The sequence below is a fragment of the Somniosus microcephalus genome, chromosome 34 (genome assembly GCF_052327205.1).
Source record: "Somniosus microcephalus isolate GS21.2 chromosome 34, FLI_Smic_1.0, whole genome shotgun sequence".
Taxonomy (NCBI): Eukaryota; Metazoa; Chordata; class Chondrichthyes; order Squaliformes; family Somniosidae; genus Somniosus; species Somniosus microcephalus.
The window spans coordinates 17600008-17621134 of NC_141020.1; the positions used below are offsets into that span (position 1 = coordinate 17600008).

At 43.0% G+C, this 21127-nt stretch overlaps 1 protein-coding gene across 2 annotated transcripts; it reads right to left on the bottom strand.

Annotated features, from left to right (window-relative positions):
• Window positions 1–318: 318 nt before the first annotated feature.
• On the bottom strand, window positions 319–20869 carry LOC147096836 (heterogeneous nuclear ribonucleoprotein L-like). 2 transcript variants are annotated; one of them, XM_085973520.1, is made up of 9 exons: window positions 20770–20788; window positions 15410–15532; window positions 15095–15154; window positions 14008–14291; window positions 13604–13725; window positions 12601–12802; window positions 1999–2056; window positions 802–897; window positions 319–678 (listed from the first exon to the last, which is right to left on the bottom strand). In XM_085973520.1, the coding sequence occupies exons 4-9, from the start codon at window positions 14215–14217 to the stop codon at window positions 620–622; spliced, it is 747 nt and encodes a 248-aa protein (XP_085829646.1). In that variant the 5' UTR covers window positions 14218–14291; window positions 15095–15154; window positions 15410–15532; window positions 20770–20788; the 3' UTR covers window positions 319–619. The 2 variants fall into 2 exon arrangements, with proteins under 2 accessions (XP_085829646.1, XP_085829645.1); XM_085973519.1 differs by lacking the exon at window positions 15410–15532 and having other exon boundaries at window positions 20770–20869.
• Window positions 20870–21127: the final 258 nt, after the last annotated feature.

Sequence of the window (21127 nt, forward strand, 5' to 3'; positions counted from 1 at the left end):
CAGATACAAGGATTGCTTGCTTTAAACAGGATCGGTCTCCCAGCCATCCATTTACAAGAGTCTGGTAATAAAGTGGTAGAGCAGTGAAACAGATTCACGTTCAGCTTGTGCTCAAAGAATCCCTCCCCAAACAAAGTTATTCACAAACAGTGGACGTTCCAAAGTGGGAAGAGGGAGAGGGACCGGCAGAAAGGAAGAGTCAGAGAAGAAACGAGTCAGCCAGACCCACCCAAACCAATACGACAGCCTTGGCGAGGGTCATCAGCTCAGAGTTTTTGGAAAGCCCTTCTAAAGCATCTTCAAACAAAAAGGGTAGAGTTGTGTCCGTTAAACAGTTTATCATTTATTGAATTGTAGTGCTATGATCCACATCGTTTAATCACAGCCAATAAAAATGAAGGGGCATTTCACTTCTACAATACAGATTCTTAAAAAAAAGTTAAACTGAAATCTACCAAAATAAAAAAACTGGAATACTTGTCGTAAACTGTGGCTCATTTCCTTTTGCACAAATGAAAGGTTACTGCACGCTAACAACTTAGCATAAAAATACTAAAATACAACAGTCACAACAATGGAGAATGGCTAGCAGTCCATCTTGTCTGAAGTGTCCGAGTCTTTATGCTGCATGCTGCACCGTGGAGAAGCAGAGTTTCAGAGTGTACGGGTAAGGACCACCTGAGCGGAGGGGAGAGGAAAAAAAAAAACCCATCAGTGTTTCCAAAACAGGTACCGCAATACGTGAGTCTCGCTCCTCCCGCCACCACCCACCCAGCAAGATTTTTATCCAGAAAGACATACTTGGGTTTTTCATTTGATAGTGATTCAGCAGGGACAGCGATTCCATTGCATCGTTCTTCGAGTCCCACTCAATCAGACCGGAGGAACTTCTCTCACCTACAAAATGAGAATAAATTCGATTCAAATCCTGCATGCTGAAACATAACAGTCTCTTGGGCGCATTAAATGAAGCTACCCAAAACCCGGCTGTGATTACAATAGCTGAAGGCCAAGAGTCAGTTGAAAGCTGCAACACGGGAGTAATGGACTGTCGCGGTGCAGCCTCCAGCTTATTTTTGGCAGCTGGGGGAAGAGAAGGAAGTAAAAGCTGGTCAGATCAGTACAGGAGAGGGGAGGCAGCCAAGGACAGACTCGACTGTCGTGACCTACAGCAGGTTTCACTCAGCCTGTCTGCACACAGCAGCTTTCTGTTGACAATGAACTAAGACGAAAGTTTTTTTTGATTCATGGAGGGCAGTGTGTTTAAAGGTGATAATCTATGCAGCCAGTTACCAGCACCTTTTGCCAGATTATGAATGTTTTCAACTGGCACCTTGCAAAAGCCGGCAGCCCAGAACAGTGCCAATTTCCTGAGATCAATGCAATCACATTAAATGATGACCTGAATGGCTGCTAATCTCTAAACTGGCCTGCACCAAGGGTTGACACTTTGGAACCGGTCCGTGCACATTGCGGTCACAATGTTGATACACAATTGATGTACTAATTGGGCAGAAGTTACACAATCCAAAACACTAATTTCAAGTTTGCAGAAGAGACACACTAAAGTCACCAGCTACGGGGCAATGTAGGTAAAATTCGAATGCAACTGTCACTGTGCGGTATTATGGTCAATAGAGCAACTGTTGGTCCTTGGCTACCATACTAACAGATCAAAGGGTCACTGCTGGCTTGCAGAATGTCTGATAACTGAAGGAATGGCTTAAAAAGCCAGACTCTAGGGTGCATTTAATTTTCAACCAGAATTACTCACCGACACCAATGTGGGAGCATCTCTGGATTTAAAATGGGCAGGTGGGAAGGAGTTGCCTGCCATACAGCTAGGAAGAGCCCAAGTTACAAAACATCAAGTGAAGGAGGCTGCTCAGTCGCTTCATTATGATGATGCGCTGTCTTTTACATCACTGATCAGAGCCCTCCACAATAGGAGGACACAAACTCGTTGGTCTCCAACCACAAACGACATCAAATACTTACTTTTTCCAGAAAATAACTTGAAGGCAGATGGCCTCTTCAAACCCAGCTCATCAGACACCTGAAAGAAGAAAGTAGCTATAGGTTGTCTGGCACGTTTCATGCGCTCAAGTCACATTCCCCAACCTTCCAAGCAAGATGGAGCGATCACATAAACTGGAACTGGGCGTTGCAGGATAATCCACTTCTGCATTGTCTGTGCAACTGCTCTCTACTACAAGCAGTGCTGACTGAGGGATTGCAGTAAATAACTGAAGTTACATCTGCACGTTAGCCAATCGCCATTCGGAGAATCCCTATAATTCAGTTGCATGGATATCAACGAGCGGCAAAACCAAAGTTGTTTTTAAATTCATTCATGGGATGTGGGTGTCGTTGGTAAGGCCAGCATTTATTGTCCATCCCCAACTGCCCTCGAGAAGATGGGGGCGCTTCTTGATAAGGGAGTGTCTCGCTGGGCCATTTCAGAGGGCAGTTAAAAGTCAACCACATTGCTGTGGGTCTGGAGTCACATATAGGCCAGACCGGGTAAGGACTGCAGATTTCCTTCCCTAAAAGGACATTACATCGGATATATAGCAGAGAAACAGGCCATTCGGCCCAACCAGTCCATGCCGGCATTTATGCTCCACTCGAGCCTCCTCCAGTCTTTCCTCATCTAAATCTATCAGCATAACCCTCTATTCCTTTCTCCCTCATTGCTTGTCTAGCCTCTCCTTAAATGCATCTACACTATTTGCTTCAACCACTCCATGTGGTAGCGAGTTTCACATTCTCACCACTCTCTGGGTAAACATAAGAACATAAGAAGTAGGAGCAGGAGTAGGCCATACGGCCCCTCGGGCCTGCTCCGCCATTCAATAGGATCATGGCTGATCCGAATCTAGACTCACGTCCACTTCCCTGCCTCTCCCCGTAAACCCTAATTCCCTTATCAGCTAGGAAACTGTCTATCTCCGATTTAAATTTATTTAATGTTGCAGCTTCCACAGCTCTTTGGGGTAGCAAATTCCATAGATTTACTACCCTCTGAGTGAAGAAGTTTCTCCTCATCTCAGTTTTGAAAGGGCAGCCCCTTATTCTAAGATTATGCCCCCTAGTTCTAGTCTCACCCATCAGTGGAAACATCCTCACCGCATCCACCCGATCAAGCCCCCTCACAATCTTATATGTTTCAATAAGATCACCTCTCATTCTTCTGAACTCCAATGAGTAGAGTCCCAACCTACTCAACCTTTCCTCATTACGCCAACCCCCTCATCTCCGGAATCAACCGAGTGAACTGTGGAACTTGGGGGGGGCCATTCAAGAGGGGGGGGGGGGGGGGGGGAAAAAAAAAGAGTAAAATAGAAATGTTGTAGTGGTAGGGATAGTATTAGGGGGATAGATAGAGTTCTCTGCAGCCGAGAGCAAGAGTCCCAAAGGCTGTGTTGCCTACCCGGTGCCAGGGGTTAAGGACATCTCCTCTGGGCTGGACAGCAACTTGCAGTGGGAGGGGGTGGATCCAGTTGTCGTGGTCCATGTTGGTACAAACGACGTAGATAGGACTAGGAAGCCGGTTCTGTTAAAGGAGTATGAGCAGCTAGGGGTCAAATTAAAAAACAGAACCTCAAGGGTAATAATCTCTGGATTATTACCTGAGCCACGAGCAAATTTGGCTAGGACAAATAAAATTAGAGAGTTAAATGCGTGGCTCAAAGACTGGTGTGGGAGAAACGGGTTTTGCTTCCTGGGACACTGGCACCAGTACTGGGGCAGGAGGGAGCTGTTCCGTTGGGACAGGCTTCACTTGGCCAGTGCTGGGACTAGAGACCTGGCGGATCATATAACTAGGGCTGTAGAGAGGGCTTTAAACTAACTAGTGGGGGGGGGGGGGGGGGGGGGGAGGTTCCTAGAGAGCAAATAATAAAAATGACAACAGAGAAGGGTCATAGACTTAGGTAGCAGTGGGGAAATTAAAAACCAGAGCGTGTCAGGAAGGGGCAGAAGGTATGGAGTAAAAGGTAAAGTAATAAAAAGGGCAAAAGCAGGAACTAAGTGTCACAAAACATCTTTGAAAGTTCTCTATCTGAATGCACGTAGCATTCGTAACAAAATAGACGAGTTAATGGCACAAATAACTACATATGGGTATGATCTTGTGGCCATTACAGAAACATAGCTGCAGGGTGACAATGCCTGGGAATTAAACATACCAGGTTATTTAATGATCAGGAAGGACAGGCAGGAAGGAAGGGGAGGTGGGGTGGCTATGTTAATAAAAGGAAGGAATCACTAATACAGAGAAATGATATTGGGTCAAAAGATCAGGATAATGAAACAGTTTGGGTGGAGGTAAGGAATAATAAGGGGGAAAAAAACACTAGTGGGCGTAGTCTATAGGCCTCCGAACAGTTGCAACTCTGTTGGACGGAGTATCAATCAGGAAATAGTTGAGGCTTGTAATAAGGGAACATCTATAATTATGGGGGATTTTAACTATCATATTAATTGGACAAATCAAATTGGGCAGAGCAGCCTTGAGGATGAGTTCATTGAGTGTATTAGGGATGGGTTTCTTGAGCAGTATGTAACTGAACCGACCAGGGGGCAAGCAACCTTAGATCTGGTCCTGTGTAACGAGACAGGATTAATTAAAAATGTCCCAGTAAAGGATCCCCTTGGAATGAGTGACCATAACATGGTTGAATTCCATATTCAATTAGAGGGTGAGAAGGTTGGATCTCAAACAAGCGTGCTAAGCTTGAATAAAGGAGACTATGAAGGTATGAGAGCGGAATTGAGTAGAGTGGATTGGGAAAATAGATTAAAGGGTAAGACGATACATGATCAGTGGTGTACATTTAAGGAGTTATTTTACAACTTCCAAAAAATATATATTCCGCCAAGAAAAGGGTGTAAAAGAAAAGATAGCCATCCGTGGCTAAGTAAAGAAATTAAGGATAGTATTCGACTAAAAACAAGGGCATATAAGGTAGCCAAATCTAATGGGAGGATAGAGGATTGGGAAAACTTTAAAAGACAGCAAAAAATAACAAAAAGATTAAGAAAGGGAAGATAGATTATGAAAGTAAATTAGCAAAAAATATAAAAACAGATAGTAAGAGTTTTTATAGTTATATAAAAAGAAAAAAAGGGTGGCTAAAGTAAATGTTGGTCCCTTAGAGGATGAGACCAGGAAATTAATGGTGGGAATATGGAGATGACAAAAACACTGAATGAATATTTTGTATCAGTCTTTACAGTAGAAGACACTAAGACTATCCCAACACTGGACAAACAGGGAGCTAACCACGATCAAAATCACTAAGGAAGTGGTACTCGGTAAAATAAATGGGACTCAAGGCGGATACATCACCTGGACCTGATGGCTTACATCCTAGGGTCTTGAGGGAAGTGGCAGTAGGGATTGTGGATGCATTAGTAATAATTTTCCAAAACTCCCTGGACTCAGCAAAGGTCCCAGCTGACTGGAAAACTGCTAACTGCTTATTTAAAAAAGGGCAGTAGACAGAAGGCTGGAAACTATAGACCGGTTAGCCTAACATCTGTGGTAGGTAAAATTTTGGAGTCCATTATTAAAGGAGACAGTAACAGGACATTTGGATAATCATAAAACCATGCTGACTTTGTCCTATTAAATTATGATGGGGAAGTCATGTTTGACAAATTTGCTGGAGTTCTTTGAGGCAGTAACATATTGGGTGGATAAAGGGGAACCAGTGGACGTAGTGTATTTAGACTTCCAAAAGGCATTGGACAAGGTGCCACACAAAAGATTATTGCTTAAGATAAAAAATCACAGGATTGGGGGTAATATTCTGGCATGGATAGAGGATTGGCTATCTAACAGAAGGCAGAGAGTTGGGATAAATGGTTCATTCTCAGACTGGCAATCAGTAACAAGTGGTGTTCCGCAGGGGTCAGTGCTGGGTCCCCAACTCTTTACAATCTATATTAACGATTTGGAGGAGGGGACCGAGTGTAACATATCAAAGTTTGCAGATGATACTAAGATGGGAGGGAAAGTAGTGAGTGAGGAGGACATAAAAAACCTGCAAGGGGACATCGACAGGCTAAGTAAGTGGGCAGAGACTTGGCAGATGGAATACAATGCTGGAAAGTGTGAGGTTATGCACTTTGGCAGGAAAAATCGTAGAGCAAGTTATTATCTTAATGGCAAGAAACTGGAAAGTACTGAAGTACAAAGGGATCTGGGGGTCCTGGTGCACGAAACTCAAAAAAGGTTAGTATGCAGGTACAGCAAGTGATTAAGAAGGCCAATGGAATGTTGGCTTTCATTGCTAGGGGGGATAGAATATAAAAATAGGGAGGTATTGCTTCAGTTGTACAAGGTATTGGTGAGACCGCACCTGGAATACTGCATACAGTTTTGGTGTCCATACTTAAGAAAGGACATACTTGCTCTCGAGTCAGTACAAAGGTGGTTCACTCGGTTAATCTCGGGGATGAGGGGATGGACATATGAGGAGAGGTTGAGTAGATTGGGACTCTACTCATTGGAGTTCAGAAGAATGAGGGGCGATCTTATTGAAACATATAAAATTGTGAAGAGGTTGGATCGGGTGGATGCGGGGAGGATGTTCCGATTGATGGGTGAAACTAGAACTAGGGGGCATAGTCTTAGAATAAAGGGCTGCTCTTTCAAAACTGAGATGAGGAGGAACTACTTCACTCAGAGGGTGGTAGGTCCATGGAATATGCTGCCCCAAAAAGCTGGAGAAGCTACATCATTACATACATTTAAAACAGAAATACAGTTTCCTAGAAGTAAAGGGAATTAAGGGTTACGGGAGCAGGCAGGAATTTGGACAGGAGTCTAGGTTCGGATTGGACATGGCCCTATGGGTAGCGGAGCAGGCCCAGGGGCCGTGTAGCCTGCTCCTGCTCCGTGTGTCTAATTCTGTTAGATTCAGGAGATGGTTCTGTGATAGTAGATTGGCGGTTAGGATCAGATCAGCCATGATCTTATTGAATGGCAGAGCAGGCTCGAGGGGCCGATTGGCCTACTCCTGCTCCTATTTCTTATGAACCGCCTCGAGAGCAAGTATATCTTTTCTTAAATATGGAAACCAAAACTGCACGCAGTATTCCAGGTGTGGCCTCACCAATACCCTATATAACTGCAGCAAGACTTCCCTGTTTTTATACTCCATCCCCCTTGCAATAAAAGCCAAGATTCCATTGGCCTTCTTGATCACCTGCATACTAACTTTTTGTGTTTCATGCACCAGGACCCCCAGATCCCTTTGTACTGTAGCACTTTGCAGTTTCTCTCCATTTAGATAATAACTTGCTCTTTGATTTTTTCTGCCAAAATGCACAACCTCACACTTTCCAATATTATATTTCATCTGCCAAATCTCTGCCCACTCACTTAGCCTGTCTATGTCCTTTTGCAGGTTTTTTATGTCCTCGTCACTCACTGCTTTCCCTCCCGTCTTTGTATCGTCGACAAACTTGGATATGTTGTATTCAATACCTTCCTCCAAATCGTTAATATAGATTGTAAAGAGTTGGGGGTCCCAGCACTGACCCCTGTGGAACACCACTAGTTACTGATTGCCAACCCGAGAACGAACCATTTATCCCAACTCTTTGTTTTCTGTTAGATAGCCAATCTTCCACCCATGCCAGTATATTACCCCCAATCCCGTGATTTTTTAATCTTGATCAGTAATCTTGTGTGGCACCTTGTCAAATGCCTTTTGGAAGTCCAAATACACTACATCCACTGGTTCCCCTTTATCCACCCTGTATGTTACGTCCTCGAAGAATTCGAGCAAATTTGTCAAACATGACTTCCCCTTCATAAAACCATGCTGACTCTGTCCTATTAAATTATGTTTATCCAAATGCTCTGTTACTGTTTCCTTAATAATGGACTCCAATAGTTTGCCAACCACAGATGTTAGGCTAACTGGTCTATAGTTTCCAGCTTTTTGTCTACTTCCCTTCTTAAATAAAGGGTGTTACATTAGCAGTTTTCCAATCTGCCGGGACCTTTCCTGAGTCCAGGGAGTTTTGGAAAATAATCACCAATGCATCCACAATCCCTACCGCCACTTCTCTCAAGACCCTAGGATGTAGGCCATCAGGTCCGGGGGATTTATCCGCCTTAAGTCCCATTATTTTACCGAGTACCATCTCCTTAGTGATTTTAACCGTGTTTAACTCCCCCCCCCCCCCCCCCCCCCCCCGCCATTGCCCCGTTTGTCCAGTGTTGGGATATTTTTAGTGTCCTCTACTGTAAAGACTGATAAATATTTGTTCAGTGTCTTTGCCATCTCCATGTTCCCCACCACTAGTTTCCCGGTCCCATCCTCTAAGGGACCAACGTTCACTTTAGCCACCCTTTTTCTTTTTATATAGCTGTAGAAACTCTTGCTATCTGTTTTTATATTTTTTGCTAGTTTACTTTCATAATTATCTTCCCTTTCTTAATTAATCTTTTAGTTATTGTTTGCTGGCTTTTAAATGCTTCCCAATCTTCTATCCTCCCACTAGATTTGGCTACTTTATATGCCCTTGTTTTCAGTCAGATGCCATCCTTTATTACTTTACTAAGCTATGGATGGCTGTCTTTTCTTTTACTCCCTTTTTCCTCAGTGGAATATATTTATCTTGAAAGATGTGAAATATCTCCTTGAATGTAGACCACTGCTCTTGTACCATCTTACACGTTAATCTTTTTTCCCCCCAGTCCACTTTAGTCAATTCTACTCTCATGCCTTCATAGTCTCCTTTATGTAAGCTCAGTACGCTGGTTTGAGATACAACTCTCACCCTCAAACTGAATTTGGAATTCAACCATATTATGGTCACTCATTCCAAGGGGATCCTTTACTAGGACATTTTTTATTAATCCTGTCTCATGACACAGGACCAGATCTAAGATTGCCTGCCCCCTGGTTGGTTCAGTTACATACTGCTCAAGGAACCCGTCCCTAATACACTCTATGAACTCTTCCTCAAGGCTGCCATGCCCAATTTGATTAGTCCAGTCAATATGAAAGTTAAAATCCCCCATGATTATAGCTTTTCCCTTATTACAAGCCCCAACTATTTCCTGATTTATACTCCAACCAACAGAGTTGCAACTGTTAGGAGGCCTATAGACTACACCCACTAGTGACTTCTTCCCCTTATTATTCCTCATCTCCACCCAAACTGTTTCACTATCCTGATCCTTTGACCCAATATCATTTCTGACTATTGCAGTGATTCCATCCTTGATTAAAATGGCAACCCCCACCTCCCTTTCCTTCCTAATTGTCAAATACCCTTTATGTTTAGTTCCCAGTCATGATCATCTTACAGCCATGTTTCCATAATGGCCACCAGATCATACCCATGTGTAGTTATTTGTACCGTCAACTCGTCTATTTTGTTACGAATGCTGTGAGCATTCAGATAAAGAACTTTCAAATATGTTTTTTGACAATTTATTCCTGCTTTTACCCCTTTTACTACTTTAACTTTATTATACATTCTGTCCCTTCCTGACACACACTGGTTTTTAATTTCCCCACTGCTACCTTGCTCTATTGCCTTCTCCGGTCATTTTTATTTTTCGCTCTCTTAAAACCTCCCCCCCCCACTAATTAGTTTAAAGCCCTCTCTACAGCCCTAGTTATTCAATTCGCCAGGATTCTAGTCCCAGCACTGGCCAAGTGAAGTCCGTCCCAACGGAACAGCTCTCTCCTGTCCCAGTACTGATGCCAGTGTCCCAAGAAGCAAAACCCATTACTCCCACACCAGTCTTTGAGCCACACATTTAACTCTAATTTTATTTACCCTAGCCAAATTTGCACGTGGCTCAGGTAGTAATCCAGAGATTATTACCCTTGTGGTTCTGCTTTTTAATTTGGCCCCTAGCTGCTCAAATTCCCTCAGCAGAACCTCTTTCCTTGTCCTATCTATGTCATTGGTACCAACATGGACCACGACAACTGGATCCTCCCCCTCCCACTCCAAGTTTCTCTCCAGCCCAGAGGAGATGTCCTTAACACTGGCACCGGGCAGACAACACAGCCTTCGGGACTCGCACTCTCGGCTGCAACAAACCCTATCTATCCCCCTAACGGTACTATCCCCTACCACTACAATATTTCTTCTAACTCCCCCCACTTGAATGGCCCCCCCGCTCCACGGTGCTGTGGTCAGGTTGCTCATCCTCCCCACAGTCCCCGCTTCCATCCTCACAGGGAGTAAGAGCCTCGAACCTGTTGGTCAAGAGCAAGGGCTGTGGCTCCTCCAACACTACCTCCTGGATCCCCGTACCTGCCTCACCTCTAGTCACACCATCCTGTCCCTGGCCACGGACTACATCTGAATTAATTAATCTAATTGGTGTGACTACCTCCTGAAACAGAGTCCAGGTAACTCTCCCCCTCCCTGATGTGTCGCAGTGTTTGAAGCTCAGACTCCAGCTCATCAACACGGAGCCGGAGTTCCTCGAGCAGCCAACACTTACTGCAAATGTGATCACCGTTTACATCAATGGTGTTCACCAGCTCCCACATATTGCAGCAGAAACACATCACCTGCTCTCCCATTCTATGTAATTAATTTCTTCTGAATTCCCCATTTGATTTCTTGGTGACTATCTTATGTTGATGCTGTAGTTATGCTCTTCCCCACAAGTGGAAACATCTCTGTATCCACTATCAAAACCTTTCATAATTTTAAAGACCTCTATTAGGTCACCCCTCAGCCTTCTTTCTCCCCACCCCCACCCCCCCCCCGCCAGAGAAGAGACCCACCCTGTTCATCCTTTCCTGATATGTATAACTTCACATTTCTAGCATCCCTGTAAATCTTCTCTACACCCTCTCCAGTGCCTCTATCCTTTTTATAATATGGCGACCAGAACTGCACACAGTACTCCAAGTGTGGTCTAACCAAGGTTCGATACAGGTTTAGCATAACTTCCCTACTTTTCAATTCTATACCTCTAGAAATAATCCCTAGTACTTGTTTTGCTTTTTTTTTATATAAATGGCCTTGCTAACTTGTGTTGCAACTTAGTGATGTGTGTATTTGTACTCAGAGATCCCTTTGTTACTCTACCCCACCCAGACTCCAAGTAATGTGACCTCCCTATTCTTCCTACCAAAATGTAATACCTCACATTTATCTGTGTTGAACTTCATTTGCCAATATGCCCACTCTGCAAGTTTATTAATGTCCTCCTGTAATTTGTTGCAGTCTTCTCCTCAGTATTGACTATCCCCCCAAATTTGGTGTCACCTGCAAATTTAGAAATTGTGTTTTTGATTCCAAAGTCTAAATCATTAATGCAAATTGTGAACAGTGGTCCCAGCACTGATCCTTGTGGACCACTACCCACGTTCTGCCACTGAATAGTTACACTTTACCCCTACTCTCTGCTTTCTGTCCTGAAGCCAGCTAGCTATCCATTCTGCCACTTGTCCCCTGACTCTGCATTCTCTGACCTTGTTCATCCGTCTATTATGGGGTACCTTATCAAAGGCCTTTTAAAAATCTAGATAAATGACATCTACTGCATTACCATTGTCTACTCTCTCTTACCTCTTCAAAAACTTCAATGAGGTTGGTCAAGCAAGACTTTCCTTTTTGAAATCCATGCCAACTATTCCTTATATTTTTGGTTTCTAGAGGTTCTTCTATTTTCTCCTTTAGTAGGGATTCCATTATTTTTCCTACCACCAATGTTAAGCTGACTGGTCTATAATTCCCTGGACATGTTCCACCCCCCTTCTTGAATATAGGCATTACGTTAGCTATCCGCCAGTCCTCTGGCACTACACCTTTTTCCAACAAATTATTGAATGTGTAGTAATGCCTCTGCTATCTCTTCCCTAGATTCTTTCAAAATGCGTGGATGCAAAAATAGGGGTTTTTATCCTCTGAGCTTGATTAGTTTATTTAATATAACCCCTCTGCTTTTTTTTTTGCACTTATTTCATTACTAATCTCATCATCCAATGTCATGTCCACCTGTCCCATCTCCCTGGTAAATACTGAAGCAAAATAATTATTTAATATTTCTGCCATCTCTCTATCGTTACCTGTGGTATTATCCTGTCTATCCCTTAATGGCCCTAGTCCCATCCCAACCTTCCTTTTTTTAATGGATGTGCCTGTAAAATATTTTACTATTTTGTTTTATGTTCCTCAATGATTTAATTTCATAGTTCCTCTGCTTTCCTAATTGTTTTGACTTCTCTCCTATTCTCTTCGTATTAGTGAACCAGATGGGTTTTCACAAGTCCGATGCTAGGTTTTTATTCCAGATTTATTTAACTGAATTTAAATTCCCCAGCTGCTGTGGTGGAAGTTGAACTCTTGGCTCCAGTTAAAGGTTGAAAAACCAGCCCTACTTCTAGTTTAGATCCCTTTCAGTTTCACAGCAAAACCACCAAATACAAAATATTTCACTCAAGTGCACATTTTCCAAAACAGGAGTCACTTCATCTTTTAGGTCTCTAAACAATGATAAAGATAAAAGGTCAAGAACAAGAGACCAACTAGTAATTAAAGTAAGCAAAGTACCTGTAATACTCTTTACTGAAAAGAATGTTAATAACCAAGTAGTACCTCACAGAAGGCTTCCTCTGTCACCTCTGGAGGAGCATTGAAGTAATGTAGGACATTGCTTGGGTGCTGGATTCGGTTCTTGCTGGCTTGCTCGGGAGTGGTGAAGCGATTGTTTCTGGAGCCAGAGAAATCCTTGAAACTGCAAGAGCCATCTTCAAGCTCATATGACTGACCAGCCATTATAGCCTGCTGTTTGGACACGCTGGATAGGAAAAAAACTAGTACATCAGTAAGCACAAACATTTCCAAACACAAGCCCCTTTGCTGCATACAATTGCATCCTCCTTTCATGGAGGACCTGCCTCCCCACACTAAACAGCTGACAATTTTTACCATCTTTAGTGACTGTACCAAGCAGGTACTAGCATTGCAGTTATACCCAGCCCAACAGGCTGAACGATCAAACGCCCTGGCTGAACGGTTCTCGCCAACCTCCCAAAGGGACTTCGCCAGGAATTAGGATGGAAGCCTCAACAAAGCCTCCATACTTGTACTTCAAATCAATCCAATTTGGAAGATACTCTCCAGGTCCTTCACCAGTGCTGACAAGACCTCCATCCCAGATCGCAGAAGGGATCTGATCTTAGTCAACCCAAGGGTTTGCAGTGCCAACCTGCCGCTCAGTTATCCCTTCCACACATTACTTGTAACATCTTAAATATAAGATCAAATTGTCCAAGATTACTAGCACTTAGCAGATCTCAAAACATGGATCAGACTAGGATCTCCCACTCCCAGCTGGTGGCAGCTCCCAATTTTCACACTTTTGCCTTGAACTATTGTGCAACGACACAACTTTTAACCAAGCACGCATTTTAAAGATAAATACCACACTCAGCTTCTACAAGGGAATCAAGATAGGAGTGAAACGCCAGAAGGGTTTTGGCAGTCAAAGCACTGATCCAATTCCAGTTATTCCTTGAAGTTATGAGAAGTGATCAGTTGGCCCCAATGTTCCCTCCCCCTCTACTTTCCCATACAAATTTCAGAAGTTGGCACCTACCAAACATTTAATTTTTGGTCAAACATGTAAGTATTATTCAAGTGGCTGATGGCACGATCCACAGCGAATCCATCGCCCATCTCTACCATGGCAGCGCCTGGCTTACTCTTCATGAATTTCACCTGAATAAGCAAGGGGGGGAAAAAAAGTTAGTTACTTTGAAAGCACAGGACTAAAGTCACTTAGCTCAATCACCGTAGACTATCCAGTCAATCCCGTTTTTGTACCAAGATAAATTTGCATTGCCGAGATGAAAGCAGTCATAAACCGAATGGCAAAAAGGCATTTACAGTATCATCTATCCAATGAAATAGGGGAAGTTTATTCACATTAATTACATGGCCTCATCTGAAAATCTGAGGAATAGACATTTACATTCTCTCCCTCTCCCAAAAACCACGTACCTTTTCCACATTTCCGTACAAGCAGAAGATGTTGAATACTCGGTCACAATTCATCCTCGAAGGCTCCAACCCATAAACCATCAGCACTGGACTTTCTGCTTGAGGACCATACTCTGGTGGTGGTGGCGGCGGAGGAGGACCATATTGAGGCCCATAGCGTTGACTGGGTGGGCCCCTGTGAGGACCCCCCACTGGCGGTGGGCCTCCCATCCTACGGCGCTCATAATGGGCAGGTGGACCATAATCATCATCTGGATAGTGACTATATCCTCCTTGTGGGGCTCCTTAGGAGGAAATCAAAGCAGATTTAGGAGGCATGCTCGGTTTGAGAAGTTAGCTCGGTGGAAAACTCTCAGTAACTGATCAAGCTACAACGGAGACCAGGTTTGAGAGATTTCCGCCAAGACATTCTGCATTATATAGTGAGTCATACTGCCGCTCACCAGCTGACAGGAACTGTGCCCACACAAGGTAGGGTAAAGACAGTGGCAATTCTTCAGTGATTGAGGGGGATAGGCTGTTCCCTGTACAAATTCCAGATATACCACAAGGAGTGCTCCCAAGCAAAAACATTCAGCATTACTAACCAGAGCGCTGGTTGACTTCTATCTGATGGCACATGTGCTGTGCTGAGCTATGCCATGCCATGTCGGATTCCCTGTTCAGTGCCAAGTCAACCAATTCCAGCTGTAGCATTACTATCATTGGCCTGGTCACAAGAACAAAGGAGATGCCAAAAACCAAACTGATCGCCAGTGAATTCACTCCCATTGGCGGCTATCCAGCAACCCTGCTGCGAGTATTGTACCTCAAAACAAGGGCAGGATCAAGTGCACCAGCCAAGGTTACAGGTGAATGGTCACTTGGGCAGCAGACAACATACTAAACGAATCACAAATGGCACCCAACAGAAATCACCACATTAAAGTGGGGAAGGGGGGGGGGGGGGAAAAAAAAAACAAATCAAATACTTTTTCTCTGAACCTTTTCCAAAAGGGAGGGAAAAAAAATTAACTATCGAGTAAATCAAGATAGCCTTCATGGTCAGCCAGGCACATCACGCCCCCGCACCAGCTCCAATTCTCACCGTACTCAGATGGATGATCGCCGAGCAAGGCTGGTTGCCGCTGTCGCTTGTTAGGATCTCCTACAAAAGGGGTGCGGGAAAATAAAGTTAAATTCATTTCCCAAGCTACCAATGGCACCCAAAATAAATTACAACAGAAAAGTCACAGAGCAAATATTGAAGAGGAAAATCAGCACTCAGTACATTAAGAGTATTACAATTTTTTTCCAACAGTACAGAGATACATATTTAAGACTTTGGCTTTGAATTTTATACAACAGTGTAATCTAACAAATCTATTGCCACAAAGGTTCAAGCATAAAAAGGTCTACTTACAGCCAGAGTTAGAGAACAACGTCCATGTGCACAAAATTTCTGCATTTTTTCCTTACCACCCAATGCTTCAACAGCAACTTATTGCAGTTTTGAAAGATGGCGCCCCAAACATATGCTTCAACCCTGCATTACACGTTTTACAGCAATGAATAGAAATTTTTACAAAGGCAGTACTAGCTTCTAACAATTGCATCTAGCAACAATTTCTTAAAACGTTCACAGTTCAGGTAAAAGAGATTCTTCACAGATGTCAAATGGTTCAAGTAAAAAGTTGTGAATATGAAAACCCAGTGTTCCTCCATGTCGCTCTCCTGAAAGTAGTGTTGGATGTGTTGGTCTTGGGCTTTGTGGTAACAAGGCTTACTTGGGAAGGATCTGTGTACATCTCCCACATAGGTGTCCAAAATGAAGTAGTGTACCATTGGTAATGTATCATTTGTGCAGCAAAATGGCTGTACTGATGTGCCTCACACAATGTGTCTCTTATCCCTCCTGTTGAAGCTGCATGTTGCCGAGTATCATCTGTTTATGGCAGATGTCTGAATGTTCTCTGAAATGTAGGAATGTAGAAAACGGGTGTTTCGGCAGGTTGGGTTGACTGGTGGAAGGAACTCGGCATGTACTTCAAGTGCGCTGTATGAATGCACTCGTCTTATGACGAAAACTCCTCTAAAGCAAAGTGAGGGAAAAACCCGAGACAATTCTGTATCAGTTCACATGAGGCAGTGTTTTTGACCTTTTATTTGAAGAAATCTTGAAAATGAAAGCGTTACATCTCTTGCGAATATGCCTCATTTTGTCTGCCTCCATTACCTTCACTTCAGAAGTCTAGGAAAATGGTGGTTTGCCTCACAGTATGTAAGTCATGGCATGTCGTATCGTTGTGGCTGCAGGGTAATCTTGGGTCAATGTATGACACTCGATGTATTGGACCAGGTTTTTGTTCTTGTTCAGTAAGGAAAGAATTCTGCTGGCTTCTCCAGAAAGATCTGCCTATTACTGCTGCAGTGTGTGCCCTTACCCAGCAAATGGTTTGATTATATAATGCAAGAGCAGAGTTTAAAATTAACTTGACTACTAGCACAGTTCAACATTTAACCAAAATAAATCATTCCTGTTTGCTTTATTTCAATCATACACAAATAGCCACAGCTGAACATCTTTAAAGGCTCCGAACGCACCAGATTCACATCAAAAAGATATCTGCAAACTTGCTAGAGTTGCTGTTAATTTTAAGCTATGCATATTTGGTTTCCCCAAATAGTGGGTCACACATGTGTACCCCATTTTTAAAGGCATTATATAATAGCAATTCTGCATTAGATGTGCTCATTACAGGTGAATAGTGCACTTCAGGTACAATCTTCATTACACCCAAATAGAACTCTACTGTGCATTAAATGAAGGAATCCCATGAAGTAATTATACAAGATTGGTTAAATACATGCTGCTGCAATTTACAGTCACCATTTGGGCTGCCAAAATCTCAGGTTTGACTTTCCGCTTTTGTTCAATGAAAATGATGAATTACATTGGGGCACTGATTAAAACATACCCATCTTAACATTAAAACCCACGCACATGACCACTGCAATTAGAAGAGAACCATGGGTTGGGCTAAGAAGCCACTTTGCCACGATGTGAACTAGCAGCATGTCTCCCAACCTCACTCAATGGCAACTTCCAACATGCACATCAGGTAATACACTGGGTGGGCAGTCAGTCATTAAAAGTATTCTGTAATTGGCATCGGAGTCAGTAACATAAAATCAGGGTGGATTCAAAAGCTAAAATCAGACGTTAAAACAGCTCGACTTACAAAAAGTCAAGATAGTTAAACACCAAGTTCTATTTTCACTTACTTGGCAATTGGTAACCAAATTAAAAAACCTCATCCCAAAAAACACACCTCCCAGTGACTACTATTGAGAGCAGCCACAGCAGAAATGCTGTTACTCCATATATTGCCCTGCATTGAAGCTTAGTGATTAACTTCATACACAGAAAAATGAGGTTAAATGAAATTTGCTCAACTCTTTAACCCAAGTGCATACAAATGAGGAACAATGCCAAATTAGCAAAATAAAGTCTGCCCGCCCCATCCTTGGGAGAGTGGAGGATTTCCAGGTGCTTCAGTGAGGCAGTGGAAGGCTTTTCACAAACCAAGATGCTCTGTGCTCAACACAAAACACACCCAAAGGCCACTGCTCCTTTAAAGGGCAAAGTAATGGGCAAGATTTATAGCACCAATTTAACAGAAACCATGTCCAGGACATCTGGCTGCAGAAAATGAATACACCTCAGTGCCTGCAGTTTAGAGAAGGATACACAGCGATACGAAGCCAGTTAGCAATTAGCTGGAGCCAGCGGCTTTGCTACAAACTTTGTGGGGGAAATTTTAGGTTCTATCACCTAAATTCAGATCTTTACGTCCATTCCAGAGGTGTTCAGAGAGTCTATGCTTTGGGTGCAGTCCACAAAAAAAAGTCAATGCAGACACTGCAATAACTACGTACACCGCCAGCCCACCAAGTGGAACGGACGTATCGATCGCCAGGAAAGTCAAACCTTGTTATGGGGTGTGCAAAAGATGAAAAACTTCCAGCAACATTCTGCTTTGACACACACAAGTGCAGTCACAGTGTAAGGAGTCAGTTTGAAGTCAGAAAATATTTTAGACACAGGCCCCCTCACCCAGCAAGCACATTATAATTGAAGCTGCATGCCACCACAAACCCTCACTGAAGAGTTTTAAACTCACAGATTACCCATTACAGAAATCCCTCGGGGAAATATGAAAGCTTACACAAGTGGCACGCAGCAGTTATGATCAAGTAGAACATTCAGGGAACACCAAATGTAAATAATGTGTTAAACGGGGGCACAACTCCCAACAGGCCCTTAATTGCCCATTTATAGCTCTGGAACACTCTGCATTGTGCTGGTTGCTTCACACCTGTCCAACCACATTCTAGGTGATCAAGTCACAAGTCACCCTTTCAGAACACACTTTACCGAAGAAAATAAAACTGCTGCAAAGATCAAGTAGTTCTACACAGCAAAGAGCAGAGGGTTGGAGCAAAGCACTTCAATGAAAAGCTGCATTGTCTTGTAATCTGGATTTCATTTGAATAGAATGTCTTCTGCAAAGCAGATTAGAAAAAAAAAGGAAGCTTCATTTGTAAATGGGATGGAGATCAAGGCTTTGATGGGAGGCCATCTTAGATTGGGTTACAAAAACATGCTTCACACCCATTTAAGATTTTACTGGCTTTCAGGGAATAATTCTCCTTCCGTGCATGTGTACGTAGTCATAATAGAACCTCTGATCAGCACTACCACTCTGCCAAAAAGCCCTTTGTGATCAACTAGTTTGTGTTACTGTTAGATGAATGCAGCTTATGGGGCAGCTATTTAGTGCAAAAAGACAAGCTGCATAGATTACTTTAAATTTTGCTGTTTAGCAGCACTTTCTTTATAGGCTTGTTCCGGAAATGTGGACGACACGGTCAAGTCAGGATTTATTGCCCATTCCTAGTTGGCCTGAGACCGAGAGCCATGTGTCTGCTCTCCTAGTCCAGTGCCACAACCACTAGGTTACTATACCCATGGCATATTGGTAAGATTCAAGATCTGGTCTTCATTTTGTCATCCTGGCCATTGGTTTCCACTCATCTCCTTCTGTAGTAACACTTGATGACATTTCAAACCAGCACCAGAAAATAACAAAGTTCCAACCTACACATGTACTTTCAATGATTCCGAAACCTTAATCCAGACAATTCTGAATCATTGATAATATTTTTTAAAAAGACTCAGTCCTGGAACCAGCCGTGTCACTGGGATTTCAAATGGGTTTTTAAAAAATGTACTCGTGTGGATCGAATTTGTTCCATTCAGAGAGGGGGAAGGCCGTAAAAATTAATCCAAAATTCAGCCTTGAATTGCAGCATTGGAGGTTACTTAGAGGTGCTAAATGGGATGGGAAAGGTAAAGGCTTTAAAGTAAATGCCATGGGGACAGAGGCAAACTAGTTAAGAGGCAAATTTAGAGATCGACAGATCAACCACATGGAATGGACACATGGAGAGTAGTGGGAGTGACAACCCCCGTAACCATTTAACAACCCGATGCAGCAATGGAGAGGGTGGTAGAGACACTTAGTTTATACTATCCAGAAAGAACCCAAGATGGGCCAAATAATCTTGCCAATCTGTAATTATCTTGACGTGGAATAGGCAGCTGGAACAACTCCACTGTGAACGTGACCACTACCCAGTGAAGTATAGCAAAAGATACAAAACCAGTGATTCTGCAAGATCTCACTCCCTTCATTTCAAAAAAGCCCCCTCTATTCAAGTTTCAGAAACTCAGTCAAAAATCACATCCTGCAGTGCAATTATCCAATTCTAAAAGCAAGGAGCCCCAATAGCCTCACTAAACATGCTGGCTTCACAACCAGAATATTGAAAGTGCCACCAACTCCTGCTAATCAAACCCAGACCCAACAGCTACATTTTGGGCGAGATGAGGAGCTGTATTAGGTTTTGGCAACAGAAGGAAAAGCAGTTAGCTGCTACAAATATACCACCCTGGAATCACAGTGCAGGTAGCTGCTGGGGATAAAAGCATGTGAATAACCTTGCCTTGCTGATCAAGTTAAAGAAAACCCACGTACACAAGAGGAGACAGTGCATTTCAAGTGGAGAAACGAGTGTGCACTGACTCAAATTTGAGCTTGCTCACGCTCAAGGTGGATCTACACCCAGAAGTCCCATCTAACTGAAAAGCAGGACATCTAAAACACACCCCACCTTTACAGGTGTGCAGCTATCCAAGCCAGGGCCCCACATTTACTGTGCAGTCGTCAAGAACTGCCACCTTCCGCCCCACCCCACCAACCAAATAAAAAAATGTTTAAAAGTGAAAGCTGAAACACAATTTCAGGTTAAAAATAGAAACATTGTGCCATGCAACAAAGCTACCCCAATCATATTAAAACTTGCCGGCAGCCGAATGGATGATTAAAATAGCCAAAATGCACCTAGTCTTGCCCAAGTGCTTGCCAGTTGAGCTAGTCTCAGCTTCCACATCCATCAAATTCACTGGGAATGAAAGCGATACACCAAAGTAGGAGCCCACCACCATAAGACGGGGCAATCAGTTGTTAGAAGTCTATGTGGTGCAGAATTCCAATGTTGCTGGAAGCTTTTCTGAATTTTATTAACTGACAGCACCAAAGTTATAACCGTAAAATATGGTGTAGGGTTAGATGCAAATGCAATTTGCAAACAAAAGTGGGAATGTGTCAAATTTAAAACATTAAGAAATTAATTGTGCATTCATTAAATTTATATTACCTTGTCCGCCCAAATTAGGATTGGTATAGTCCCAAGTGTCCTGATCATTTTTGAAGACATTCAAACGAGTAGGCTATAGAGTGGAATTCAAATTAAATTAGTTCAATGAATTGAGCAAGCAAATATCCGCCTCCCAGTTAACAGCCATGATCCGAGCCAAAAAAAACTAATGCAGTGTCCTTGTGCAACATAAAGTAAGCTCAGCATCAACTTCAGGCCAATTTGGAACCTCCGTGCACACACTGCTGAGTGACAGACCAAACTGCGAACAAATTACTAATACCTGCATACTACAGGTACTCCATATACATATATAATCCTAACCTGCCCTCTTGAGCATCCCTGATTATAAATCGCT